This window comes from Amblyomma maculatum, chromosome 6 (genome assembly GCF_055883805.1).
Source record: "Amblyomma maculatum isolate TAMU_Amacu chromosome 6, ASM5588380v1, whole genome shotgun sequence".
Classification (NCBI taxonomy): Eukaryota; Metazoa; Arthropoda; class Arachnida; order Ixodida; family Ixodidae; genus Amblyomma; species Amblyomma maculatum.
This window is the reverse complement of record NC_139349.1, coordinates 108031557-108059161: the sequence shown is the minus strand read 5'-3', so window position 1 is coordinate 108059161 and position 27605 is coordinate 108031557. Positions and strand designations below refer to the sequence as shown.

The 27605-nt window shown below is 43.8% G+C and overlaps 1 protein-coding gene across 2 annotated transcripts; it reads right to left on the bottom strand.

Annotated features, from left to right (window-relative positions):
• Positions 1-361: 361 nt before the first annotated feature.
• Positions 362-21859, bottom strand: LOC146186534 (putative small nuclear ribonucleoprotein E). 2 transcript variants are annotated; one of them, XM_084605707.1, is made up of 6 exons: positions 21772-21859; positions 21273-21355; positions 20982-21008; positions 14234-14296; positions 10800-10878; positions 362-519 (listed from the first exon to the last, which is right to left on the bottom strand). In XM_084605707.1, exons 2-6 carry the CDS (start codon positions 21327-21329, stop codon positions 461-463), a joined length of 285 nt encoding a protein of 94 aa, XP_084461833.1. In that variant the 5' UTR covers positions 21330-21355; positions 21772-21859; the 3' UTR covers positions 362-460. The 2 variants fall into 2 exon arrangements, with proteins under 2 accessions (XP_084461833.1, XP_084461834.1); XM_084605708.1 differs by lacking the exon at positions 21772-21859 and adding an exon at positions 21579-21597.
• Between the last annotated feature and the right edge of the window lie 5746 nt (positions 21860-27605).

Sequence of the window (27605 nt, the reverse complement as noted above, 5' to 3'; positions counted from 1 at the left end):
ATGACTTTTTCCGGCCTCAAAGTGAATAATAGGCAATAAAGTGAGCTTTTTTGGTGCACATTTGTTTTTTTGGCCAGATTTTTCGGACATTTTCGTGGTCCGTTGAGAGTCCAAAAAATCGGTCGTCGACTGTACCTCCAAGGTCACCTGTACAAGCCTGTATACAATGCACCCAGCCCCAATCTAATGAGATGAAAAGAAAGTACCAAATGACAACAGTTCAACATAGATATATTAAAAATACACTCAGTTGCAGCAGCAATACAGCAACAAAGAAAAATTAAGGGCTTTCAATGAAGAAGCGATGACAGGTGAACAATGAAGCCTTGTCACTGGCTTTCAAACAAGCTGCAGAACCTCGTACAAAGGATGAGGCAGGCATTTATTCAAGTTTTGCAATTTTACAAAACAAATGCTGAAAAAAAGATGTATGCATAATACAACACAAACTTATGAAATTTTACATGCTCTGTGTGCTCATAATTAGGGTGATATTTTCTCCCTTCAGAAGGATCCGCCCTAGAAGATAAAAGAAAAAAAAAATGATTCACATCAATGCGCACCTTTCTTAAAAAGGTATAAACAGCCTATAAACAGTATAATACAGCCATTTTGCATTGTGCAACAATTACCAACAAGCAACGCAGTGAAGTCTCGCCAATTTAGAAATTCAAACTGGCAACGTGGTCCCAGTCAACGTCCATGTCAGTTTATGACCTAGACACTCATTAATTCTGACATGGGCAGGCTCACGCCATTTACCTCTATTCTTAACAAACCACTAGGCCATGATTTCACCAGCGATTGACGGATTTGAAGTTCAATTTTAGCATCACCGGCACTATTACAGAGTCTACCTGCGCCATCTATTTTGTTGTTCAGACATACATTTTACTTTTATGTTCTACAGAGCTGGAATTTTGAAGTGAAAAGCTTCACTAGGCTATTCAATACCGGGTCTGGCGTGCGTGTGATCACTTTTAGCCACAGCTGTGCATGTGCGCTCGCCGAGTGACGTCACTAGGAGAGGAGCAGGTGGTCGGCGCAGCCGTCGCCGCGTGCTCTGCGAGTGTTTACCGAGTGAGCACCGGCATGCACTCAGCTTCCTCGTATGACGCTACTGCGCATACCACACCTTCTCGCCCTCGTTCCACCGTTCGCTGCGACGCATCTGATAATGCTGCGAGGTATATATATATAGCAGTGCTTGCAAAAGAAATGCAGACGCCTCGCCATGAAAGAAAATCTCAAAGTGGTGGCTTGGAAGTTGGCCCAGAGGCAGCACTGATAGTTTTATATTGTGCTGGCCACGCCTGGCTGCTGAGTAAGTGGCATGCGTGAAAATAAACAACCAATTCATTTCTGGGTTCTCGGCTCTGCGCGTCTTGTCGTCCTTCGCGGGCGTGAGGCCTTCACGGGTAGCCACCGACTACTATAGCCCGGCCATCTATGTTCGTGACAGTCAGTAACAATACAAGAACTGCTTCCAGAAAACCATCCACATCCGAGGCCACAGCAGTGAGACTTTGCCTGATTGCATTCGAAATGAAGGTGAACACTGCCTCCAAATGGAGAGCGATGGTGCAAGCCTATGCTTTCTGACCTTCAAGCACAAAACATAGCAGCTGACCTCAATGAATTTGCAGCTACTGACAACACTGCATGTGAAGGGAAGGCACTGCGACTTGGTAGCTGAGGTGCTGCCAGCACAATACAGCAGTGAAAGTGAAGAGGGTAACCAGAAGAACAATCCTCTGTGACAGCAGCAAAGACTTCCACTATCGTGCCGAGGTCCGCAAATTTCTGAATGGAGCACACAATTCTGAAAAAGAACTGGCTGACTTTACTGGAATAGAGAACTATGTAAACAGGAAGCAATCACCTGTACATGATTTCTTCAGATAGTCTGGTCAGCCATGGATGGCCAATAAACTTGTCCTGGATCTCTGACCTCTGCTCTGCTTTTATTGTGTAATCATGCTTAAAATGTGATTTAAGTGGATACTTAATTATATTGTATTGTATTGGGGTTTTTTGGCGCATAAGCAACTGAGGCTATCATGCGCCAAGAGCAAGGTTAAAATCTGTTCTTATTTGAAAAGGAGAAGAAGGTTCGTTAAAGTTTACAGTTTATTCAGAACGTCTGCTTCTTTTAAAAAACTAAAAACACATGTTAAGTTTATTATTGCTCTTTCTCCTAAAAGTAATTTGGGATGGAAAGGGATGGCACGATCATAAAAAATAGTGAAATGCTTTCTCCGTAGTGTCTCTAGTTTTGGGCATGTAATCAGGATGTGGTTGACTGTGAGTACTTCTCCGCATCCTCCACACGTAGGCTTATCTTGTTTCATTAGTAAAAAGTTATGTGCGAGATGTGTGTGCCCGATACGCAGACGGCATACTGTAACCTCCATGAAGCGTTCCTGATGAGTGCTTGTTTCCCATTCTTCTATTATAGGCTTTACGAGGTGCAATTTATTACTTTCTTGGTTATTCCATATAGACTGCCATATATCCTTTTGTTTTCGTTTAATTAACTTTATGCAATCCTTATAAGGTATGTTTACTTTCTCTATTTCTTTCCTGCCTGCTTGAGCAGCACGCACGTCCACTCTCTCATTTCCTTCAATGCCCATGCGGCTTGGAACCCAACAGAATATTATGTTATGTCCTTGGGTTGATATCTTTATTACATCGTGTATTATGTTACCGAGTAATGGCATGACTGCATTTCTGGAGTTTAGAGCTGTGAGTACACTCAGTGAATCTGTATAGATAACACTGTTCTCAGTGCCCTCGTACACAATTTTTGCTACAGCTACCAGGACAGCATAACACTCGGCTGCATATACTGATGCACATTGAGGAAGTCGAATAATTATTTCGGAGTTCCGATCCACTACAGCGCAGCCAATATAGGAGGCAGTTTTTGATCCATCCGTGTAAAACTCTGTGCATTTTCTGTAGCGCAGCCAATATAGGAGGCAGTTTTTGATCCATCCGTGTAAAACTCTGTGCATTTTCTGTATTTCTCTTTTAGTGCGCGATATTCTTGTAATATATGTTCTGTAGGAGTTTCGCTCTTTTTGAACTGTGTAAGAGTGAGGTCACAGACTGTTGGAAAGTTGTACCATGGGGCCAGGGGCCTATTTTCTTGAGCGACATCAGGCAAGGTGTCCAGAATATGGAGCTCATGGCAAATGTCTTCAAATCGCATTATCAATGGTCTTGTTGTCTGAGGCTTATTTGAGAATATTGTTCGGGAGGGGCAAGTTGTGACAATCGGGTAACAGATGCGTTTTTTCCGTGTCCTTATTCTGAAGACATATGCGCATGTAAGTAAAGCTCGTCTATCTTTCAGTGAAGGCTCGTTAGTTTCAACATAGAGGCTATGCACAGGAGACATTCTGTATGCACCACAAGCAAGGCGGAGGCGTAAGTTATGCACTGGATCTAATTTCTTTAAATATGATTGCCTAGCTGATCCATAAACTATGCTTCCATAGTCCAAGGAGGAGCGCACAACAGAGCGATATTATATGCAAAAGGCATGCCCTATCAGATCCCCAATGTTTGCGTGAAAGGACTTTTAGGATGTTTAGGGATTTGGAGGCTTTCTTCTTTAGTGCTTGTATGTGTGGGAGAAAAGTGAGTTTTTTGTCAAAAGTAATGCCCAAGGATTTATGGTTATTGTTTATGGGCAATTTGATTTCATTTAGGTGTAAGGTAGGATTGGGCTGTATGCCTCGTTTGAGCGAGAACATAACTGCCACTGTCTTCTGCGGAGAAAATTTAAACCCATTTTCACTGGCCCATTTTGTTAACTTATTTATTGTCAATTGGATCTGTCTCTCACATGTGGACATGTTGCATGATGTGTAGGCTATTTGAAGGTCGTCCACATAGAGTGAATACATTATGGAATTTGGTATTACTTTACTAATCGTATTCATTTTTACAACGAAAAGTGTGGTGCTTAAAATGCACCCTTGGGAAACACCATTCTCCTGCAGAAAGGTTCTTGATAAAGTGGTCCCAAGACGTACTTGAAACGACCGATGTGACAAAGTCACTTAAAACCTTTAGCATTCTTCCACATATGCCTAAATCTGCTAGGTCGCGCAATATCCCATACCTCCAAGTTGTATCATATGCTTTCTCAAGGTCAAAGAAAACGGCAAGGCAATGCTGTCGGTGTATAAAAGCCTCTCTGATAGTGTTTTCAAGACGCATGAGATGGTCAGTTGTTGAGCATCCTTTTTTAAAACCGCACTGATGAATGTTTAAAAGTTGATGAGATTCTAAAACAAAAGTTAGTCTGATGTTTAAAACACTTTTAAAGGATTTTGCTAAACAGCTGGTGAGAGCAATGGGCCTATAACTACCAGGAGATGTCGGCTCCTTTCCGGGTTTTAAAAATGGTACCACAACAGCTTTTTTCCACGCCTCTGGCAATTTTCCTAGGACCCATATTTTGTTAAAAAATTTTAATAGTGCCTCTATGGCAGGTTCGGATAAGTGGGCGAGCATTTTGTAGTGAATTTGGTCAGGACCAGGTGCAGTTTGTTTACCAACAGTTAGGACATTTTTATTTCTTGTAGTGTAATTAAGGTATTATAGGATTCTTTTGTACCACTACTTGTAGGGAGTTTTTGTTTCTCTGCTCTGTTTTTGTGTTTTAGGAATGTTTGAGTGTAGTGTGATGAACTGGAAACTGCAGAAAAATATTCACCTAAAATGTCGGCCTGTTCTTGTATAGTTGTCTGTACTCCGGGGGCTGTTAGAAGGGGAATGGTAAATGAAGAGTAGCTGCCATTTAGCTTTCTAACCTGTTCCCACATTTGTTTTGATGTTGTTGAGCTGTTTATAGAAGTTACATAGTTCTGCCAGGAGGCTTTTCCGGCGCGGCGGCGGATGTAGCGGGCTTTTGCTCTTGCTTTTTTAAACTTGACGAAATTTTCCTGTGGTGGGTATCTGCGAAAAATTCCCCATGCTTTGCTTTGTTCTTTTTTTGCTTGTTTACATTCTTTTGAATACCAGGTTTTGTGATTTTGTTTCACCACTCCTGAGGACTGAGGAATTGCTATATGTGCTGCAGTAAGGATACAATTTGTGTAAGCATCATTTAGTTCATCTATATTATATTTATCTGGAGTAATTTTTTCTAGGCTGGCCTTCTCTCGGAACAGTGCCCAATCGGCTAAATGTAGTTTCCAGCGTCGCAGCTTGGATGGGATGATTTGTGGTGAAGATGTTAAGCTGATTAGTATAGGTAAGTGATCACTTCCGTATGGATTATCTAAAACGTCCCATTTAAGATCTGTAAAAATTGATGGTGAGCTGAGGGATAAATCAATACAGCTCATTTTTCCTGAACTAGATGAACAGTAGGTTGGTTTCCCGGTGTTAAGGAGACAAATATTATTACATAGTATACAATCCTCGATGATTTCGCCTCTCGTATCTGTTTTTCTACTGCCCCAAAGGATGGAATGTGCATTAAAATCTCCTACTATTAAAAATGGCTCTGGAAGCTGCTTTAAAAGATCTTCTAATTCATAACTACTAAATTTAAGGTGTGGCTCTAAGTATATGCAGCACACAGTTATAGTTTTAAAAGCCTGTAAGGTTAACGCTATAGCTTCAAAGTTAGTTTTAAGTTTGTGTTCTCAAACTGCTACTCCATTTTTTACTATGACGGCAACGCCACCTGAGAGCCTGAGAGCTTGCTCTCGGTCGCGACGGAAGACTATAGTTTTTGAGTATGTTCTTATGTTTGGGACCTAAATTTGTCTCTTGCAAACACAAGGCTAGTGGTGAGTGAGTGGCCAATAAGTGTTTTATGTCATTCATATTAGTTAAAAGTCCTCTGCAGTTCCATTGTAAAAAAGCCATTTTGTATTAAATGAGTAGGGAAATCTAAGTTTTGTTTTCAGGCCCTCTGATTCGGGACTTTTCTCGTTTTTGTCGATCCAAGGAGCTGCGCTGTCCGTCTGACGTTGACGGCACAGGACTGCCTTGGCTTGTGTCCATCGCGTCTTCTGACACGCTGGACGCCCGTGCGGACCGCACAGGTGCGTTTGTATTTCCCCTCACCGCGTGGTGAGAGGCCTTGAGACCGGCTGACCTGGGGGTCTGCGCAGCCTGTTTTTCTGGTGGTGGCGCAGCGCTGGCCGCAGCCACCAAGGGCACGGATGGCCCTGCTCCCGGTTCACTGTGTGAAACCTGGCTCAGTGCCCTGTTGTGCCACAACAGAATAGGCAGGTTTTTTTGGCAGAACACGATTTCATGCTTCCCGGAAAGTTATGTTTTCTTTGACCTTGATGGTAATGATTTCCTTTTCCTGTTTCCATATTGGGCATGTGCGTGAATAGGCAGGATGACTACCCTCACAGTTGGCACACAAATGTGTCTGAACCTCACATTTCAGGAAATCGTGTTCATGGGAAGCACATTTTGCACATCTCGGCTGGCCGCGGCAGGTCTGGGAGCCGTGACCATAGCGTTGGCACTTGAAACAGCGGCGAGGATTTGGAATATATTTCCTGAGTTGAAGTTTCACATAGCCTATTTCGATTGATTCGGGGAGGGTACTTTGTGCAAATGTCAGGACAAGGTGCTTGGTCGAAATCTCTTTGTCATCACGTCTCATTTTTATTCTATAAACATCTGTTACGTTTTGGTCTTTGAGGCCTTCTAGAAGTTCCTCTTCGGTTAGGGATCTGAGGTCATCGTCAGAGATAACTCCGCAGACAGTGTTCAGAGAACGGTGTGCACTGATGGTCACTGGGATTTCTCCAAAAGACTTTAATGTGGACAGTTTTTCATGTTGATGATTATAGAAGATTTCCAACAGAAGATCTCCGTTCGGAAGTTTCTTCACGTTGTAACCCTGACCTATTACTTCTGTCAGTGTCTTGGTCACTATGAAAGGTGAGATTTGTCTAGCCGTTTTCTCGGCGTTGTCACTGTGTGCTACATGAAATCGTGGGAACCTGTTTGGGTTTTTCAGGAAGAATGTAGAGGTTTCGTCGGTGCGACCCCTTTTTCGGGATCGATCATGTGAGAGTAAAGAAGCCATAAAATAATGTTGATGTTCGGCCAGGGTGGCGCCGCCCACCACCGAGCCCAACAAGGGGCGGGACAGGAGCTGCCGAGAAAGTCCAGCCCACGCCAGCCTTACACCCTGACTATAACCAAATATGGCGTAACACAGGGTGGTTAGCCACACAAGGTTAACCCTTGCTGCCTGGAAAATGAAAAAAAAAAAACAAGAAAAGAGGAGGAGACAGGAAAGTTGTAAGCAAGAGGACAGGAAAGCAAAAGATGGAGGGGAGGGCAGGAAAAGGCGACTGCCGATTTCCCACGGTCGGGTCAGGCCGGAGGTGCCGTCTATGGGAAGCGTGGGCCAAAGTGGTGTGTTGCCTCCGCCGAGGGGCCTTAAAGGTCCGAACACTCGGCATTGGCTCAACCACCAGGATCCCCTTTTCCCCAGACACGACGATGCCACGCACGGCTAAACGTGGGTGCTCGGGGTCCGTGGTGTCGCACAAAATGCACAAACACCTGCTTTAAAAAGTGCCCCCTGCGGGGGATACTTAATTATAATGTGCACTGTAATCTTGCTCATAGTCATATATGCAAGAACTTTCGACCCCCCGAATTCAAACTTTCTGATAATTAAAACAAAATCCTGAGGTCCCTTCAGGTCTGCATCAATGTATAACTTTTCAAATTTCATGGAAAGTTTTAGAAGGCATCTTAAACATTTTGTATGTCTCAAAAATACTTTAGTAATTTTTTTGCAAGTTACTGTATTGTAAACTCAAACTTTTTATTCCTGTCTAACTTTTTCTGCATTTGCAGATTTGTACTCCAAAGTTGAAATTTTGCATCAAATAAACTTTTTAAGAGGATATTATATATTGCTACCAATTCTATGCCTTTTTAACTTGCCATATATTTTGCAGCAGAAAAGCTTTTTTAAGACCTATCAAAAACAAGTCATTTTTGCCATGGTAAGGAAAGAGTTTATTTGAACCTGGGGGGAAAGGGGGGGGGGGGGGGGGTTATGTCAAGGCAATGCACCACAAAGCCTGTGATTGTCCAAATAGACTTCCCAGAACCAGAATTCCATGGAACAGAGGTGTCCACTGCTCTATGATAGACGATGATGATCAGAAGTACCCCATTGCCAAAATATAACCCGGCAGCGGTTTCAGTTTTGCTTCTCGTGCCATTTCGAACACTGCTTTGCATCTCACTGGCCCTTAAGTTTTATTTTGGGATGGTATCACACTGTTTCAATGCCTAGGAATCTTTTTCTCTCTTGAATCTATGTGCTTCCTCTGCTCTTTGAGTACGCTGAACCACAGCCTTTTGAGAATGCTGCACTGCAAGATCTGTGTGGGAAAGCATCCTTAAAGAGCAAAAGGACCGTTTGTGAAAAGGTGCCACTCCTGAGTTGCACTCTAAAAAGGGCCACAGAGACATTTAGGATCTCGGAGCAATTTCTCAACATTTACGATGGTGTGCACAAATCAAAGCACTTGACAGAACCGCGAAAAATTGTATTTTTAGGGCGATTCAACAATTCGAGCTTTGGGACAATTTGAACACTTTATTTCTGGTCCGTCGAAGGCCAAATTAACAAAACTTTGTGGTAATATCACCTACTGTCTACTACACAACATTGCTGAGGCTTTTAAAGTTCGGATGAGACCCCCGGTCAAAAGAGTTAGGCAAGCTCATGCATATTTGATTTTGAAATTAGTGCTTACTCTCCACACTGGGCCAGCAGTGAGAACAAACACTTAACATTATATTCTGCACCCCTTTCAAGGAAAAAAGTTTACGTTTCGTAACATTCACATCACTTTGCTGCTGGATTTGAGCAGACCACGGGCACTTCCATGCAGGCCGCTCACAGTCAATTCTTACACAGGTCAAAGCAACAGTCCTTCAATGCTTCTGTTGGGCATAAGGCTCGCTGTCAGATTTTCATATAAGGTCAACGCTGGTCACTACAGGCACTGCTATACACTGAAACGAGTCAAGCCGGAGCCAGAATTGCCAGCCTCCAATAATTTTGGACAATATATGCATCTAAGTGCATGGAATTTTCATGAAGTCATGAAACATCATGAATCAGGGAAGACCGGTACCAAGCAGGGAAGTGCACTTGCTGTTCTATGCTGCCACCGAGTGGATTTCAAAATTCGCACTAAACCGGTATTTCGCTTTCCGCAATTGCAAAATAAATGCAAATAAGTGATACAAATTTACATTGAGTTCTATGGGAGGTAGACCGGTGGTCGGCAAAAAACCGCGGTATAACCAGTTTCGCACTATAAGTGGGCGAGTTACAGGTGGTTTCCATTGTATGTGAAAAATGGTTGACATGGCCCTAAGGACACAAATTTCGTTGCCCAAATTTGCTTCCCTCTCAGTCGCAACAGCACCCACATTCTCGAGAATGCATTCGATCAGACAATAGCATCGCAGCTAGAAACTCACAACCTCTCCCATAGCATTACAGATAAGCTTTGTGAGTAGTAGGCATCGAAGGACTCTGGCCAAGTTATCGTGTTCACTCTATACTCAACATGTTTGCAATGGACTGGCCTGCTAAGCAGAGGCGTTCACCTCATTAAAGTCAGTCTCAAATAATTTTGACACCCACCATACCAAGCTGTTAGTTTACGCTTGCCTAAACTGACTTGCTTAACTTGCAAGGCGAACGATAAATGAAGCTAACGTGTACACTGAATTTCTTACACCGATATAAAAACGCCTTTTCAGCATTCAACAACATAAGATTCCAGCTCCAGACACTTCACAAGTACACTTTGCACATTATCAGCCACATTTCTAACCTCACTGCCATGACTGTAAACCCGATAACCTTGATGCAGGCACAACAGACCAACTGTTGGTGCAAAGTGAAGTGGCGAATCTCTCTTTGCAATTTTGCAAAAATTCCTGATGACGGAGCAACCAGCACTAAAGTACCCAGTGCAAGTAAAAAAATCACCAGTGCAAGGTGAAGCGAGGTACATGAAGATGGGCATAATTGGTGCATATAATTGCGACGTGTTGTGCTGTGTTTTATGACCATAGGCAGCTAAAGCCATCATGTGCCAAGTGGAAGGTTTAATATGCCTGTTCAGGGGGAGAATGCTAAAAGATTATATTAGGATACTACAGCATGCTTAGAACATTTGTGCCTTTTAAAAAAGAAACAAGAGAGAAAATTTTAACTAGTGAATTTTATCCTAGGAGTAAACGAGTGCATTAAAGGATTACTCATCGTAAAACTGGGAAATTTTTTTTTCTAATTTTCTCAAGTTTATGCAGGATATTAAGATGTGGTTTGTGGTAACTACCAATACGCAATGCTCACATAAAGGTTTGCTTATTATTTTTTTCTTTGCAAGAATGAAGTTATGTTTTAAGTGCGCATACGATGCAAAGTTGATATAAAATTAATTCAATGAAACACTCTTGATGACTGCATGTTTTCCATTCTTCTAACCAGTGTAACTTGCTAAAATATTCACCTTGTCGACTCATCATGCCTGCATTTTTCTTTTAGTTTTCTTTGATACAGCTTTTATAGTATCGTAATCCTTGACGTCATTTCAATAAGATTGCTCACAGCACAAGACAGAGTCATAAAGAAAAGGGCGGGAAGCGCTGCTTCCCGTCCCACAAAAGTGTCCCCACAGTACCAATTTTCTCATAGGTGTTCCTTCTGATCATTTCATTACACCTCAAACTAAAGTTCCTAGAGTGCTTACCAACTTGCTTCCGCTGTTTTGTCTTTGTGTAGATTTCTTCTGCGTCATCCAGCACCAGGTTCATGTATTCATCGAAGCCCTGAAAATAGGCAAATTTAATGTGTCCTCAATTCACACAGTGCTGCGACACAATGCCACTAGAGAAATGAGAAACTCAAGAACCATGCAGGGGCAAATTACTGAAACATGTATTAAAAAAAAAAAAAACGCACTTCAGCATGGCTTTCCTATGTTCAATTTTCATCTGCGGTCTTAAATTCACCACGGCATTGTGAATCGTGCGTGTGTAACACAATCATCAGTATTTGTGGTCGGCGGACTACAGCAGCTCGCAGCTAGTGGAACCATCACCTCTTGCAGAGTACTGGACCTACAAACATGCAAAAACTGGAAGGATCGAATCAGGACATTTTCCATACAGGGCCGTAGACCATAAAAAAACAATATCTAAATGGCTGGTCTGTTTTTGCTATGAAAACAAATGCTTCGGTTTATTTAAAGAAGCATCGATGCACTATGCAAACGTCCCACAGGAACCTGTGCCCTTCCCTGCTAAGCAAGGAATAATGTACTACAGTCGCCGACCGATATTTCGGACACCCAATTTTCCGGACCTGCCTGATAATCCAGACCTTGCCATGGCACTGCCACGCACTCCATAGAGTCAATGTATAACACCGACCGAAATTTCGAACGTTTCCTTCTTGTTCGATTTTCCGGACTTCTTTCGATTCGCAACTCAAGAGCTACCGAAAACGCAAACAACGTCGGTGCCATTTTGCTTTTCTGGCCGCTGCCACTTTGGTTTTCTGCAACCTCGAACCCACGTGTCATATCGTCAGCTGATCATGCCATCGGAACCTCGCATACCCAGTATAGCCTCGATAGCAGGCACCGCTTGCTGCACCGTCCCGCCAGCATGGAGGAAGGAAAAACATGCCCGCCAGTGCCAGCTCTGCCGTGCTGTCGTCATGCACAGTCGTCAGTCGCCGCGGTCGCCATTCACGTGTTGTGTGTTGTGCTGTTTACATCGCCGCGTCAACTACCGGACACTCAAGCACCTCTATCGGCCCCGCGTGCTTAGTTGCTTGGTGTTATGCATGGACAGCGGCAAAACCTACAGCATCGACTTGTTGTCTGCACTCGACATGCTTTCCGATGCATGGAAAGCAGTGAACGAGGAGACACTGCAGAATTGCTTCCGCCACGCAGGTTTCGCGAACAGAGATGAAGTGCCGTCGTCATCCGATGATAGCGCCAGTGAATCACATCAGCCGTCTTCATCTGCTGACCTCATCAAGCACTTGCGTGCTGCAAGAGCCGTTCCCATGGAAGTGACGCTGGAGCAGTTAGCTAACGTTGACAGTGAGATCAAGCTCTGCCCTGACCTCACCGAAGACGAAATTGTTCGCCAGGTGCTTGAAAGTGATGACTCGGGCTCCGACAGTGAGGAGCCAGAGGCTGTGCTGCCAACTAGCAGTGAACTAACCCGAGCTCTAGTGGTTTGGGCGCCCGTATCGGCTGTGGAAGGTGGTCAGTTCGAAACCCGCCGCCGGACACCCACCGGTAAAATTGGGTACAAGCGTCCCCCGGCCCGGCGCCCGGCTCTTTCAGGGGTGTGCGTTTGGAAGAGGCTCTGCTAACCCTGCTGTGCTCCTTCGGGGGCTTAGTCTCGAACAACAAAAAAAAAAGGGCCACATAATGGGCTGTTGCCGCGCAAGGAGGACTTATTGTTGTCCGATGGCGGAACGAATCACTGCCACATCGGCGCAATTATTTGGGCCGAGACCCCTTTTCCCAAGCATTTCACCCCAGAAGAGCCGAGCACCAGGCCGGGGGAAAGCTTGTACCCATTTAAAAACCGGTGGGTAACCGGCGGCACCAGGGATCGAACCCTGTACCTCCCGAATGCGAGGCGGATGCTCTACCACAAGGCCACCGCGTTTACAGCAAGAACGTCACCCTTGCCGACGTGCAAGCTGACTTACTTGTACGGCAACGTAGCGCCCCGCAGAGGCATATTGACCACTTTTTCAAGCCGCTCGCTAAATAAAGTGACTTTTCTTTGCCTGAATTCGTTCTTTCAGACTGCCTGATTTTCCAGACGCTGTCTCTGCCCCTTCAGGGTCCGAAAAATCGGTCGGCGAATGTAATGAAATATTTTCACCTCTCCAGTAACAACTGAGATACGAATGTCAGCAAAGTGTATGAGGTCATTGGATTTGCATCAAGAGGGCATGAGGATGGTTTAATTCCTTCCAATTTTTATCCAATTTCAGGCTGTGTATGACTACTATTTGAGTGCAACCTCCACTAATCGTGGTGGAACTTTAGATTTCGCCTCGCCGGATTCGAATGTCTTTGAAATATTTAATGTGTATATGTCCACTGAAAAGTGAGACGGATGCTGTACCTTCCTTTCTCCAAACACCAACTTAAACAAAAATATCTTTAAAAGTCGCAGAATGAAAAGGTATGTGTTAAATGCACTTACTCCAAAACCGTCCTGCCTTGTAAAACCTTGCTACACCACACAAACCATGCCAAACAGATCTTTCGCTCGTACAACCAGGTTCAAGCCATGCTTAACCCCCCACCATTCTTTTTCTTTTTTTTTTTTTTTTAGTTTAAAGCCTGATCAATGCAGTGCACTTGTTTATAACATATGAATTCGAAAGGCAGTCAAGGATCCTTTTCAACCAACAAAATGACCCTCTTAGGACATCTAATAAGCCTGCTACACACCTCAGAAGTAAAAGATTTGTTTTTTGAGCCTAAACCCCAAAACCCACAATTATCCCTTTCCAACTTATAATCTCTAGATGTGTTAAATTATTGCAAAAAGAATTCTCAGCAAGAACAAGAACAAGCTGCACACTTAATCCATCACTCCTAAGCCAAAGAAAAATAAAAAGAAAAACAATGTTTTAGAATGCATTTACTTAAAGTGCTTCCATAAGGGTCTGATAATATATATATATATATATATATATATATATATATATATATATATATATATATATATATATATTATTTTTTATTCTTCTACTCTACATATCTACAGAAGTGTAAGCAACTGTGGCTGGGGCTAAACCTAGACCCACCGCACTGGCTAAATGGTTAGAGCCCTCTGCTACCGAGCCGGGATGGAGGCGAAACACAAAAGGTGCCCATGTGCTGTGCAATGTCAGTGCTTCACTTTGCAAAGCAGACCTGAACCATGCACATGTTACCTTCCATACATGTGCATAACTGCTACCTACAAAGTGCTGCTGTTGTCAATAGCCCAGTGAACAACTTTTTGTTTAGGCTCATTTTTCTGCTTCTCAGCATCAGGCCTGGGAGGTGGGCATTTCTAGAGGACAATATTACCATTTGAGTAAGTCACTCTTTGGAGCATGTCTGCACGACGTTAACGAATGCTTCACACTCACAATAATGTGGCCTTCAATCCTCAGGGCAACGTTCTCATACAGCCAAACTTGGATCCGTGCTCTCTGCAAGAAAACCAGTACCAGTAATACATTTAGCATGACAGAAAAAAAAAACAACTTTTTATCCTCCTACAAGACAAAAATGTAATGACATCTGTGCCACGCTCTTCACATGCCCTACAAGATACACACTCCAGAGAGTCTACAAGACATCAGGTGAGTGTGGAAGACTTAATGCAATTCTATTAGACGCTCCATCAACAACAAAAAAAAAAAAAAATGCAGTGTTTATCAGTTAAATAACAGAACTGGAAAAACGAAAACAAAAGAAAATGCTGCTACTGGCTGGGATTTGAAACCCGGTCTCCCATGTGCATTACAGAAAGGATACTCGCCAATATATTAAAAAGCAGAGGAAAACAGTCAAGCAACACTTTACTAATGGACCTAAGACACAAAAGAAATGATAAAAGAGAGAAGGTATTGGAAACATATCAAAGGAGTGGTACTGGCAGCATCCTGTCAGTTGCCTTCTGCTAACAGTGGAAAGCAGGACATAAAACTCAATATTTCTTTTCGCATTCCGAGCATAATATATAATATGGTGACCCTGCTGTAGGCTTTACAATATAAAATACTATGTTGGCGATGATGTGCAAGCCTTTCATACAACTGCCTCTACAAAGACTGCATAGACATCAAGTTAGAGCTGCAAGGCCGTTATGTGCATTATAAACGCCAGAAACTAGTCTAGAAAGAGATGGGACAAAACTAAAAACTTTACTACCTCTGCTCTGCTTAACCTGTGGGGTATCCAGTAAAAGCTGAAAATGGCACAAAAATTTCTCGACGGATATACATGCCTTGTACGAGACATCAGGATCAAATCGTAAAAATCGAGTAAAGAATAGAATTTCAGAAAGCAAAAACAAATTTTGGAATAAAGCAGGCCTTCCTCAACCAGCAGCACGCCCATTTCTGGCGGCTAGTTGCCTCCGCCATGCCAGCTCCGCCCACCCTTACGCTCCGTAAAGCACAATCAGTACATGCCGCCGCTATACAAATTCCTGCTACGAACTAGAGCACACTGTTGAGGACAGTGGGTTAGAGATTGGCAGTAGCACCGATTAATCTTTTTAGGCCCCAGCTAGGAGAGTGACTACTAAACTATGTGCAAAGACTATTTTTATGTCATCATCATCGTCAGCCGGACTATACCCACCACAGGGCGAAGGCCTCTCCTATATTTCTCCAAATAACCAGGTCCTGTGCTAGATGCATCCACTTGACCCCTGCGAACTTCTTAACCTCATCCACCCACCTAACTTTCTGTCGTGCCCTGCTACACTTTCCTTACCTTGGAATCCAATTTGTTACCTTGAGCAACCATTAGTTATCCTGTCTTCACACTACATGTCCTGTCCATGCCCATTTCTTCTTCTTGATTTCCACTAGAATGTCAGTAACTTGAGTTATTTCTCTGACCCACTCTGCATGCTTCTTATCTCTTAATTTTACCCCTACCATTTTTCGTTCCATAGCCCCCTGTGTTGTCCTCAACTTAAGTAGAACCCTCTTCGTTAGTCTCTACGTTTCAGCCCCATAGGTGAGTACAAGTAAGATGCAACTGTTCTATACTGTCCTCTTGAGTGATACTGGCTGCCAGTCATAATCTGCGAGAACTTGCCAAATGCGCTCCATTCCAATCTTAATCCCTAGTTATTTCTCTTTCATGGTCCTAACTCCTAAGTAGAAATATCTGCCAACCACTTCCAATGCTTCGCTACCTATTGTAAACTGCTGTTCCTTCCCGAGGCTGTTGTACATTACCTTAGTCTTCTGCATATTGATTTTCAAGCATACCTTTCTGCTTTTCCTGTCTAAGTCATCAATCATTCTTTGCTGTTCATTCCCTAAGTTACTTAACAAAGCAATGTCATCAGCAAATCGCAGATTACTTCATGTACTTTACTTTATGTTCTTATGTGCCGTCTCTTAAAGGAGTAAAGACACCCCATTTTTGAGCTCCTGTTTTATCCCTTGCAATGATGCATAAGCCATTACTGTACACGGATCACTACGTGATATTCGTCTATGACCACTGAATAATTTATAATCGAATTTCTTTTCCCTCAGCTGTTTCAGTTTCAGTTTCAATAGTGGAGCGATGGCTGTGACGTCAAAGTCAAGTCTAGGTCACGTTCACGACGAGAAGAAAAAAGAAGTGCGATATAATTATTCCTGTGTCATCTGAATTCACTACAATTTTAAAGCCAGCCTGCCTTAAGAACAGGACAAGTGAAGAGTCATATCGCTGCTTTTAATTCCACATGTGACCTAGACTTGATTGTGACATCACACGGTCACAGCCATCTCTCGGCTGATGAAACTGAAATCAAAACTGGTGAGAAGAAAATTCAGTTAAAAATTAGTTAGCGGTCGTAGGCAAAAACCGTGTGGTGATCCATATACAAGAATGTCTTAGGCATCATTAACGCGAAGAAAAATGCTCCAAAATTTCGTGTTCCCTCATTTCTATTGATCATTGCTGAAATTCTATCTTGCTGCTAACTTCCCTACCCTCAAATAAAGACCGTCCCAGGTCGCCATGTACCCCTGATTTCGTGTACAATCGTGCCCCGTTAATATGGACGACTTGAATTATGGACAATTTTTCTGGGGACGAAACTTTTTCAGTGCATTTATGCCTCGTTAATATGGAACCTCACTGTCTGGACAATGGACAGGGGAAGAATGCACACGGCCCACTTGGGCCCATATATTTTTGTCTCGGTAATATGGACAGTGCTTGAAAAAAAGCAGAGGAGTCCGAACGCAACTTAAAGAAGGGCACACCGCCCGCGAACCTAAGCGACAGCAGATACGGCTGGATGCCTAAACGAGTCCTGTGGTGTTGGAAAGAACCAAAGCGGCCGTGTCGCCGTTTCAGGAAGGGGGGGGGGGGGGGGGGGAAGGGGCGCAAGAGCGGAGAGGAACGTACACGGCAAACCAAGGGTCGGCGTAAGAAAGACCCCGAATGGGGGGAACAAGGAGATTTCTAGGTGCAGCGGCAGTGCCGCCGCAGTCGGTAAAACAGCAACACGTGGTTGCAATAAATTCTGCTGAACGTGAACAAAGAGCTCGGTAAAAGCGTGAGAAAGAAATGACAGGAAGAAAGATAAACGCCTACAGTGGCGGCGGGAACTGAAGCTTTCTTTCCCAAAGCACAGTATGTGTTCCATGAAGCCGTTAACGCTTTTTGGTGAGAGTAAAGACACTCACAAAGTAAGGCGACAAAAGAAAGGCGATGTATGAGCACGCAACCGAGACCGGGCGTCCCATCCTGGACGTGCTTCCCTCTCATGCTCCTGGTTTTCGTCCCTGTTGTGCTGCCGAACTGCCACATTTTGCACCTCAGGCGGTCCGCATGTCGGCTTCGCTTTAAGTCAACGATGCGGTCTTGACAAGGTCTCAGCTCTTCGTAGTCGGCTAGCCATCGTTCTAAACTGTACTTCAGCTTGCAGTGTTTGTTTTATACGAACACATAGAAACGGCGCCAAGAAGATGGGATGTTTGACAGCCTTCTGCATAGCAGCTTGCCAACTTGACTCTGTCGCTTCCTTACAGAAAAAGCACAAGGCAAAAAAGAGAGAATCAGAAGAACGGAAAGGCAGAAAGGCTAACTAGGTAAGAAAGTGCAAAGCATCAGGAGCCTGTAACCCTCAACATGAGTCTGGATTTTGGCATGGCGGGAGTTCAACGCAAAAGAACAGAGTTGAACATAGGCGCGAAGCAAGCAATCTGTGAATACAAGCGGCAAAAGCCATCTCAGTCAATCCAAGCCGTGACGGACTAGTATCGACAGCTCGGCTGTTTCCTCGCCTCAGAAAAATCTCAAGCAGCTACTTAGAGGCTAATTTGCTCAGTGACGCCGCCATTTTGGAAGTGGCAGTGAGTAGAGAATCACACGCTGATTCATCGGCCAGTGAGAAGTTTGTGCTCGAAAGTTCGACCAACACAAAGTCCACCATCATGCGTGTCATGGTACGCGAGTCGTTTCAGACTGCACAAGAATTTTTCGAAGGGTAATGCACTTATAATTGCCGGTGTTCTCTCAAATTTTAAATCCAGTGCACACCGTTATCTACAAAAGCAGTCATTAATTACAATTTTTTTTCTCAACAAAATCCTTTTCATTTTTATTCATGACTAATTAATATGGATGACTCGCTTTATGGACAGTTTTGGGCGGAAACCAAAGTGTCCATATTAACGAGGCACGACTGTATTTCCATGTGCTCCCCAAGCAAGCCTATCTACTCAATGCTGCCCATTTCCAACTGTGCTTGAACCTCTGATATCATACATAGAACTACACTAGCAAAAGTCAAACTAGGAACCATCATCCCTTTCCAAATCACCCACACCATTTCATACCTACTATGATTCCAGAGGGCCCTATTTTTCATGACCACTGAAATTCCGTCACGTTTAGTCAGTTCATATTTTCATGCTAGATACTCAGCTCCATTATTTAGCCACACCCTGAGATGCTTGTACTAATCCACTACCTCCAACGTGGCCTCCTGTATCCTATGCTCGACATCTTAGTTATCATTAAAAATAATGACTGCTAATTTTTTGTTGCTAAATTTCAAACCTACCATCTACCTCTGCACTGCGGACGTCCACCAACACCTGTAAATCTTCCCTGCTGTCAGCTATTAGTACTATATCATCTGCGTACATCAGTCCTGGCTGTTCAATCCACTCTCTTTGCTTGAAAAAGGAAAGGTTCAATCCAAGTCCGCTCCTCTCTACTTCGGTCTCCAATCGTCGTAGGGTACAACGTGGACTACAAAAGTGACATGGACATCATTGCCTAAGCCCCCACAGTACTTCTGCAGGCTTCGATATCTTTTGAAGTGAAAGCTTCACTAAGCTAGGTGAAGCCAAGGTCGCCATGGCCTTGGGGCCTTGACCTAATCAAGTGTGGGCGTCCACGATCCTGTGGAGTCCATCCAAGAGTATACTGAGCCTTCCTTTCCCCAAAACCTAACTTCAAGAAAAAAAACATGAAAACTTGATCTTGACCTGATTAAGTGTAGGTGCCCACAGTTTCATGGTGTCCACCAAAAAGTATACTGAGCCTTCCTTTCTTCAAAACTGAACTTAAACGGCCAAAATTACTCCGCAGTACTCCACTACAGCACCTCTTTCACTCTTTCCGCTTTCACTCCCACCTCCCACCCTTCCCTCACAGCGTGCATCAGGTGTCCAAGAGAAGTAAGGCAAATACTGTGCTTTTTTTCTTATAAAGAAATCTATAATCTACAAGAAAAATTATATTAAAATGTGACCTTGACCCTTGGTCTGATTAGGTATAGATGGCAACCATTCCGTGGCGTTTACCTAAATGTATAACGGGCTTTCTTTCCCCAAAACCTAACTTAAAGGACTATGAAAAAAAAAAAAAAAAATTGAAAAGGCAGTGTTAAGGGGCTATTGCTGCAGCACTCATAGCTTTTGCTCTATCACTAGGTCCAAGCCGTGCTTACCCCCCCCCCCCCTTTTTCCCCCCTATTCTGCATAAGCACCAGATGCCTTTACAAATATTTTCCAAAACATTGGTCTCTCCATCTTCCAAACGTAATGCATCTCCAGAATGCCCCCAAGTCTTCCTGAACTACACTGTCGTAAGCTCCTTTGATATCCAGGAAAGCTAGCCAGAGGGATTTGTGCCAGCTTATTTCAATACACTGCGTCGATGAGAATAGACTGTCCCGCCATTGTTTCCGGAATCGATTTTGTAGCTCCCCACACACCCTCATTCTCTCCCCATGCCTGCAGTCTGTCCTTTATAACCTGCATCATCTTGTAAGCCACCGACATCACTGTTTTGGAAGGGTAGTTGTTTTATAATTTATAACAGTTTTATCCCCTCTTTCCATATGCTTTGCTCTTTCCACTTAGTCTCCATTTATTGGGGGTTTACCATCCATTAGCATCAGCTCACAAACCCCCTCAGAGGTTAGATTGTGGCTCCAATTTCTTTATTAACATTATTAGAAGACCATATGGGCCTGCCACTGTGCTAACATTATTTCTAGATGTTCCATTGCCCCATTCCTTTCTAGCCGAGTACCTCGAGCTGTCATTCTAAACCTCTGTTCTAGGATAGACTTATTACTGCAGTTCAGGTGTTTACAGAAATTCTTAGCTGCTTTTCTTTTCTTTCTGCTCACCTTTGACAACCATTGGGATATTTTTTTTCTTTTTTCTTTTTTTCAATTTACTGACTGATCAATTCACATTTTATGAAGTTATCTTCTATGTCTGCTTCAGGTTCTCCCCTACGCTTAGAACGTATCTGTGTTCCCTTAGCGGCTTCCCGAAGTTTTTTTACCATCCTCTTTCCCTACTCATCCCACCAGATCTTGGGGTTTTGTCTCCTGTTCCATTTCGGCCTGACTCGCACCTTAGCTAACCTATAGTTCACACAGTTTCCTTAACTTTGTGTAAGTCCATTTTACTTTAGTATCTTCAGAAGTGTTTCTTCAATTTGATTGCATGCTATTTCAAATTGCTGTTCCGGTTAACATCTCACCGTCATGCCTCCTTCCTGCATTAATGTCTCTACTACAATTCAGCAAGTTAGTGGCGCGAGCGCAACTACTTGCTCCGGCCAGAGCCATGTCTATACACATTATGTACGACCTCAAATGAACTGTTTCAATATAATACTTACGTTTTGCAGATATCTGAAGATCAGGTTCTGGAACACAACTGTCAAGGAGAGAAAAACTGCTCGGCGCACAATTATACGCGCACCCTTGAGCACATGCAACCTCAACATAATTGAACAAAACAGGTGCTATTAAGATCAAGTGATACAAAAAGAGCTCTTAAGAAATGTAAAATTGAAACTACGGTCGTTTCGTCGCGCGTCAAGATTTTACGGGGCTGAAGAGGCAAATAGGAATGGGCAAAGCCGGCAAACGCAAAACATGCGTTTTGTATTCAAACCAGAAAAGGATACAATAGGTTGCACCATAACCTTTTGAACTTTCTGCCCTGGGCCTCCTTTGAACGCCATTTTGGCTAGAGTTTAAGCAAAAATGCCTGCAAACAGAAAACGTTCTGAAAAACGAGACGCTAACACAGCACAGGCACAACCAACAGAAGCGCGGCACCGCAAATTCTTTATGGAAAGCGCGTCGCGCGTCGCGGACAGTGTTGTCAACTTCAGGAGCCCGTTTATCCCCAATTTGGGACCTAGATTAAAAACAAAAAACAAAAAAACGTTCAAACAGCGAAAAAAAGTATTGTAGTTGAGCCACCATACCGCAAGTTGTTTTGTTTCGCAAATGACCTTCTACCTGACATTTTTGTTTTTGTAAAGGGTGTTGCACAATTAGACGCGCGCTGTAGAATGCTTCTCCCAGCTAAACCGCGGAATCCTAGCAGTTCAGATTTCGCACAGAAATCACATTTTGTCGCTAGTATTTTTTAATACTAAATTTGTTTGGGGTACTTGCCTGATTCGATCAGAAGAAGTCAGATGTTCCCATCGCCTGAGGCGGCGGCGAAGCCAGACGAACCGCTGTCCCAGCGCTGGGACTGGTGGCGCCACCTCATGCTGCTAACAACAACTCTGTAGCAGGAAAAGAGGGGGCGAACGTTTCTGGCAGAAGGTTTGAGTTGTTGTAAGCAGCATGAGGTGGCGCCACCAGTCCCATCGCTGGGGCAGCGGTTCGTCTGGCGTCGCCGCCGCCGCAGACGATGGGAATATTTTACTTCTTCTGATCGAATCAGGCAAGTACCCTAAACAGATTTAGTATTAAAAAATACTAGCGACAAAATGTGATTTCTGTGCGAAATCTGAACTGCAAGGATTCCGCGGTTTAGCTGGGAGAAACATTCTACAGCGCGCGTCTAATTGTGCAACACCTTGTATAAAACGAAAGATCTTTAGAAAACATTGTTTCTCGCCATGAACAGAGTAAATTTAAGTAACTTTAAGTAAAATCTAAAAAAATATTTGCAGCAACAAACTCTTTGCCACGGAGGGTAAATATGTTGCAAAACTCATCATCCAGCTAATTAACTGACGCCCGCTAATTAGCTTTTTAATAATTGCAATTTGGTAGTTAGAAACCTTGAGCACGGTTCCAGCGTGGCCTTGAGCACGACGATGACATATCAGTTTTTGAAACGAAGTAAAACCCATTTTTTAAAGCCCTGCACCCTGCAACACAAAATAGTTTTACTTATTTTTGTTGTCATACGAAACCGAAACTGGCGGCAAGAGATGCGCAAGAAACTGAAAACTACATAGAATCGACCTCACGTGAGCACTGCAGCACCACGTACGCCATGTAGGTCTAATCTTTTACCTCGCAGCTTGGTGCAAGGAAAATGCCAGTGATTGCCAGCTGCATGGTCTTTATATTTAAGAGCAACTATAGGTGCTATAGGGATATAAAGTGAATGGCACTTTACAGCAGAGCAGGCCGTTTGAGTTTGCTGCCATTGTAACGTCGTTTCTGCGCTGTGCTTTCTGAGTGCCTCTAGCGCATTGGAGTTACTTGACTTTTTCTTCGCTTCAAAATCTGATATGGCCCCGTCCTGTTCAAGGCTTTGAAGTCCCCATTGAGATTATATAACCATGCCAAATGCAACTATTTTAACAAGTTAATTAACAGATTTTGCTAATTAGTTAGTATTGGAAGAGTTTTGTAGCCCATAGTGTCGTAGCCCTTTTGAAAAATTCTCCCGCCTCAACCGGAGGCTCATTTGCGCTGAAACTATGCAGAAAGCTTGCGCGTTGTTGTCCCCTTCTTTCCGAGGAAAGTTTGACCATGGTGCTGTGGCGTCATCTGGCGTCGCTGGAGAAAAGCGCTGCGGTTCAAAAGCGCCTAGGCAAGCATAGCACGTTCCTGTAATTGTGCTAGATGACGCCACCACTGCCCATCGGCGGAAAATTGGAGTTTGTGTCTTTTGCTGCTCAGTCTCGTCGCAGATGGTTCTGGTTTCTCATCATGCGCGGCCAAACCAAGTAAGCACCATGGTCAAATTTCGTAAAGAAGGGGACAACAACGTGCAAGCTTTCTGTGCAGTTTCAGTACAAATTAGCCTTTATTTGAGGCGGGAGAAATTTTCAAAACGGGTACGAACGATAAAGTTGCAGAACACTGTAGAGTTTGTTCATACAAATATTTTTTCGTTTAGAACCCACCAATTTCTAAAAGTACCAATTTTCCTCAAACACATCAGTATGAAAGTATGATTAACATTTTGTTCAACCAAATTTTAGAACAAACAGGCTGTAACAAAGGATCGAGAGCTTTTAAATGACACTACAAAAAAATGTTCTGTTCAGAAACATCATTATAATGATGCCCAACATATGCATACAATGGCATGTGAGACTAATTCCCAGGACAGATCATGTATGGAAACTGCAACACACAATATAAGCTATTTGACGTTCATTTGTTAATTGTCATTCTTGCTTGTAAAGGAAGGTGGTTGATCATACGAATATATGTGAAAACAAATTAAAATGATCATAATAGTATGTAACATATATAGCACAGCTTCAGTATCCTCAACTGACTTGAACTCCCCACGTCTGTGTTTGTTGTAATGACCATCTGAAGAACACAAAAAAATAAATTGAATTATATGAAATTATTATAATACATCTACTGCCCCCTTGTGTAATGGGGAGTAATACGGAAAAGCTAAAAGATAGGTTTAATTGGTGCGCTGCCTTCCACAGGCAAAAAGGATGGCAGGCAGCTTAATTTCTTCAAAAGAAAAAATTTGCAGGTGTTTGCAGGTGGACCTCAATTTTTTTTTACTTAAGAAAGTACGCGAAATGTAAGGCCCTAATAAGACCAAACATCTCCCCACACTAAATCTAACCATTTCTCAAGGAATGTGTGCTAGCTCTGTTCATTTCTGTTTTGGTACTGCTTTTTAAAAAATGTCACCCTTTTCTCCTGGTAGAAAAATTTCATGTGATGGTTTATTGAACCATACGTTGCACAAATGGGCTCCAAATGCTGAGTGAGGAAGTGGCCCATACGAAAGGAGGGAGTGACATGCTGGGCCACCACAGCAGGTAGCAACTGTTTACGTTGACCTACGTCTGTGTAGATCTGGTGCCAGTTGTAGAGAAAAAAAATGTGGAGAATGTGGAGAACAGAACGAGGAGCGAAAGCTTTGGCTGTGGGCGACCAAGTGCTGCATCAAACACAACCAGCATTTCGTTAAACGCACCAAAGTTCGCCGGTATTCTAGGCAGAATCCACTTTTATGCCCTACAAAACTCTTAACCTCATTTGGTTGTTGTTGTCATCAGCGGTTCCTTTGTCTTGTCGTTGTTCCTCTGGAACAGCAGTGAAACTGGTTGCTAGGCAATGGGACATTCAGGCACTGGCAAAATGCTCAAGGGTAGCACGTGTACCATTCGCTGCAAAATTATGGTTCACACTTAAGCTCAGCCTTTAAGGGTATGACGTGATAGCGTAGCTAGGCTACCAGCCCACATAAAAAGCCCTGCTTTAACTAAGCCGTATGAACGTGCCTGCGTGGCATAGGGGTAACGTGAATTCAAATGCCATGGCAGGCTGATTCTAATGTCCCCCTCCCACATGAAAGGAGAGACCCAAGTTGGCAAAACCGGTTGCTAGGCAACAGGACGCTCTTTCGGCACTCAGGCACCGGCGAAATGATCAAGGGTAGCGTAGTGAAACTTTCACTACAAAACCGACAACATTAAGCTTGCATACTGGCTTCCCAATGAGAAAAACATTTGGAGGATGCTTAAGCATTGCCTTCAGTGAAGGAAAGAACATGTCTCCGTGGGCATGCAGGGGAAGCATCACAAGTATAACCTTGCTAAGCCGTAGCACTGCAGATTGCCAAAGAGAATGGCCTTTAGACGAAGGAGTACAAGGGACAAGGTGTTAGCTCATTTGGTGCGATAAACATTGTCAAAACTGCTTTCTTATTTTGGTATAGCGTGGCATCTTTGTTGCTCGGATATATGCACATCCTTGCGCACAGATAACTGCCTGACAGGCGGTTTGACCCGTCTATCCATCTCTGGCATCGTCTAACCTCGTCAACATCTGCATCTGCAAGTTGATACCTTCATCTTCGTTCGAGATCGAAATTCCACCCATCGTGGTAGAATTTCCTGAATTGACAAGGACTTGCAATCTCACTCATATGGTTGTGCAGCATATTAATTGCCACCCATACCCCATCAGCAGTAGCACAATCACACCACCACTTGCCTGGTGACCACCTGCCAATGATGCCAAGTGGGAGTTCGATTACATGCAGCAGTTTGGCATTATAAGCCGATCATAAAGAGCATGGAGTTTGCTGCTTCAGCGTGTGCACAAGAAAGATGCAAGTGACTGGCATCCGTGTGGTGACTATCAAGCGTTGAAAGTCAAGACAGTCCACAACTGCTATCCACTGCCTCAAATGTAGGGTTTCACATTGCATCTGGATGTCTGCACCATTTTTACCAAAGTGAATCTAGTTAAGACATATGTACCGTACCTATAGAACAGCGATCCTAACTCTGTTCAAGTATACACACATATTATAATATAGTCTGACGGATACCCTTTGGACTCTGCAACAGCTCAAACCTTTCAGCGTTTCATTGCTGAGGTCATGAGAAACCTCCAGCCTGTTTTTGCATACATCGACGATATCCTCTTCATCAGCGCTACATCTGCCAATCAAAAGAACCCCTTGCGTGCCCTCTTCCAGCACCTCCAACCGTATGGCCTGGTTGTACGTAGCTCAACAGGCGTGTATACGGCATTTCCGAGCTTAACTTTTTGAACCATATGTAATAGCTTGGTATCAGCACTCTGTGTCCCACGCAGAGTCCATAAGGGATTTTTCCCAGCCAACTATGCTCCATCAGTTACGCCAATTCCTGGGCTTGGTAAACTTCTCCCGACGCTCCCTACCGCACTGTACTGTCCTGCTCCGTTCTGCAACCTTCGGACAATAAATAGTCTATATTGTGCCTTATCAGTAGTCATCCGAAGCCTAGGCTGTCTCTTCTGCTGCCGAGCTAGCTGTCGTGCATGCCATGATGTTAATCCATTCTGATTGCGAAGCTCCAATATGACTAGGCATTAGGCGAATGTCTCCAATGAGGTGGTCAAAGCGGTTTTGCAGTAGTACGTTGTCCTTGTGGCAGCCATTGTCGCTTTACTGCCATAGGCTATAATAAAGTGAGACTCATTACAATGTATTCAGTTCAGAGCTACTAGCCATCTAGCACACACATCTATGTTAACACCAAGCCAGACAAAACGCTGGTTTAGAAATCACTGAGTAGAGCACCTGAATTAACCGGCGACAGATGTCGTGAAGTGTATATGGCGCAAAGGAATGAAATCGGAGCAAAGCGGTGGGGTAGTGTCACAGAAGTATTGCACCAAGTTGGTCTAGGCGAGCACGGGTGGGACAGAAGCTGCAATCCGAGAGACCAGGGTCTCTCTAGAAAAGCGTTGAGCTTGCTGTCACTTTGCTGTGTGGAAGAAAATGTGAGCTAGTTGACACTGGATGGCGTAGTCAATAACAGTGATGCGGGATGGAGTATCCGTGGCACTGTTTTCTGCACTTGTCACATGGTGAATCTCTGTCGCGAACTAAGAAGTGTAGGCCACATCATGGAGTTCAGGAGACATGTACTTGGACAAGTTTGCAAGGAAAATGTACATCAGTGGTTTGTGGCTAGTCAGCATATACACGTAGAACTGGCACCCTTCTAGAGAATGTGCAAAGTGCTGAATCGCAGCATGGATGGCTAGTAGCATCTCAGTCGAAGACACTGCGACGAATCAAGTCCGAATCATCACTTGTGCGCACAGTGTTTAGGGATAAGGAGAAAAGAACATCCTACACGTTTTAAGGCGATACCGAACAATACTAGTGAGCCATAGCAGCATTTGCCGCCGGCTCAGCGCATTTATTGTCTGCATGCGGCAGCTTTAAGGCACAGCCAAAGTAGGGCGCTCCAAGATAACCGTTATTGCAGATACAGCTTTGGTCTATGGTGCTCAGCATCCCAAAAAGAATCAGGTTATGAGGGATGCGATAGTGGAGGGCTCTGGCTCTACCACCTGGGGTTCTTAAATGTGCTGTGACATCGCAGAGTACATGCGTGCCCTGCTTTTTGCCTTCATCGAAAAGTGGTCGCTGCGGCCGGTACTCGATTCCGCGGTTCAGCAGTTAAGTGGCCTAACCACTGAGCCACCGCGGTGAAGTACAGCTACAGCTAAAGGAATTTTGAGATAAAGGACGTGGCAGACTTGACTGGTGGCAG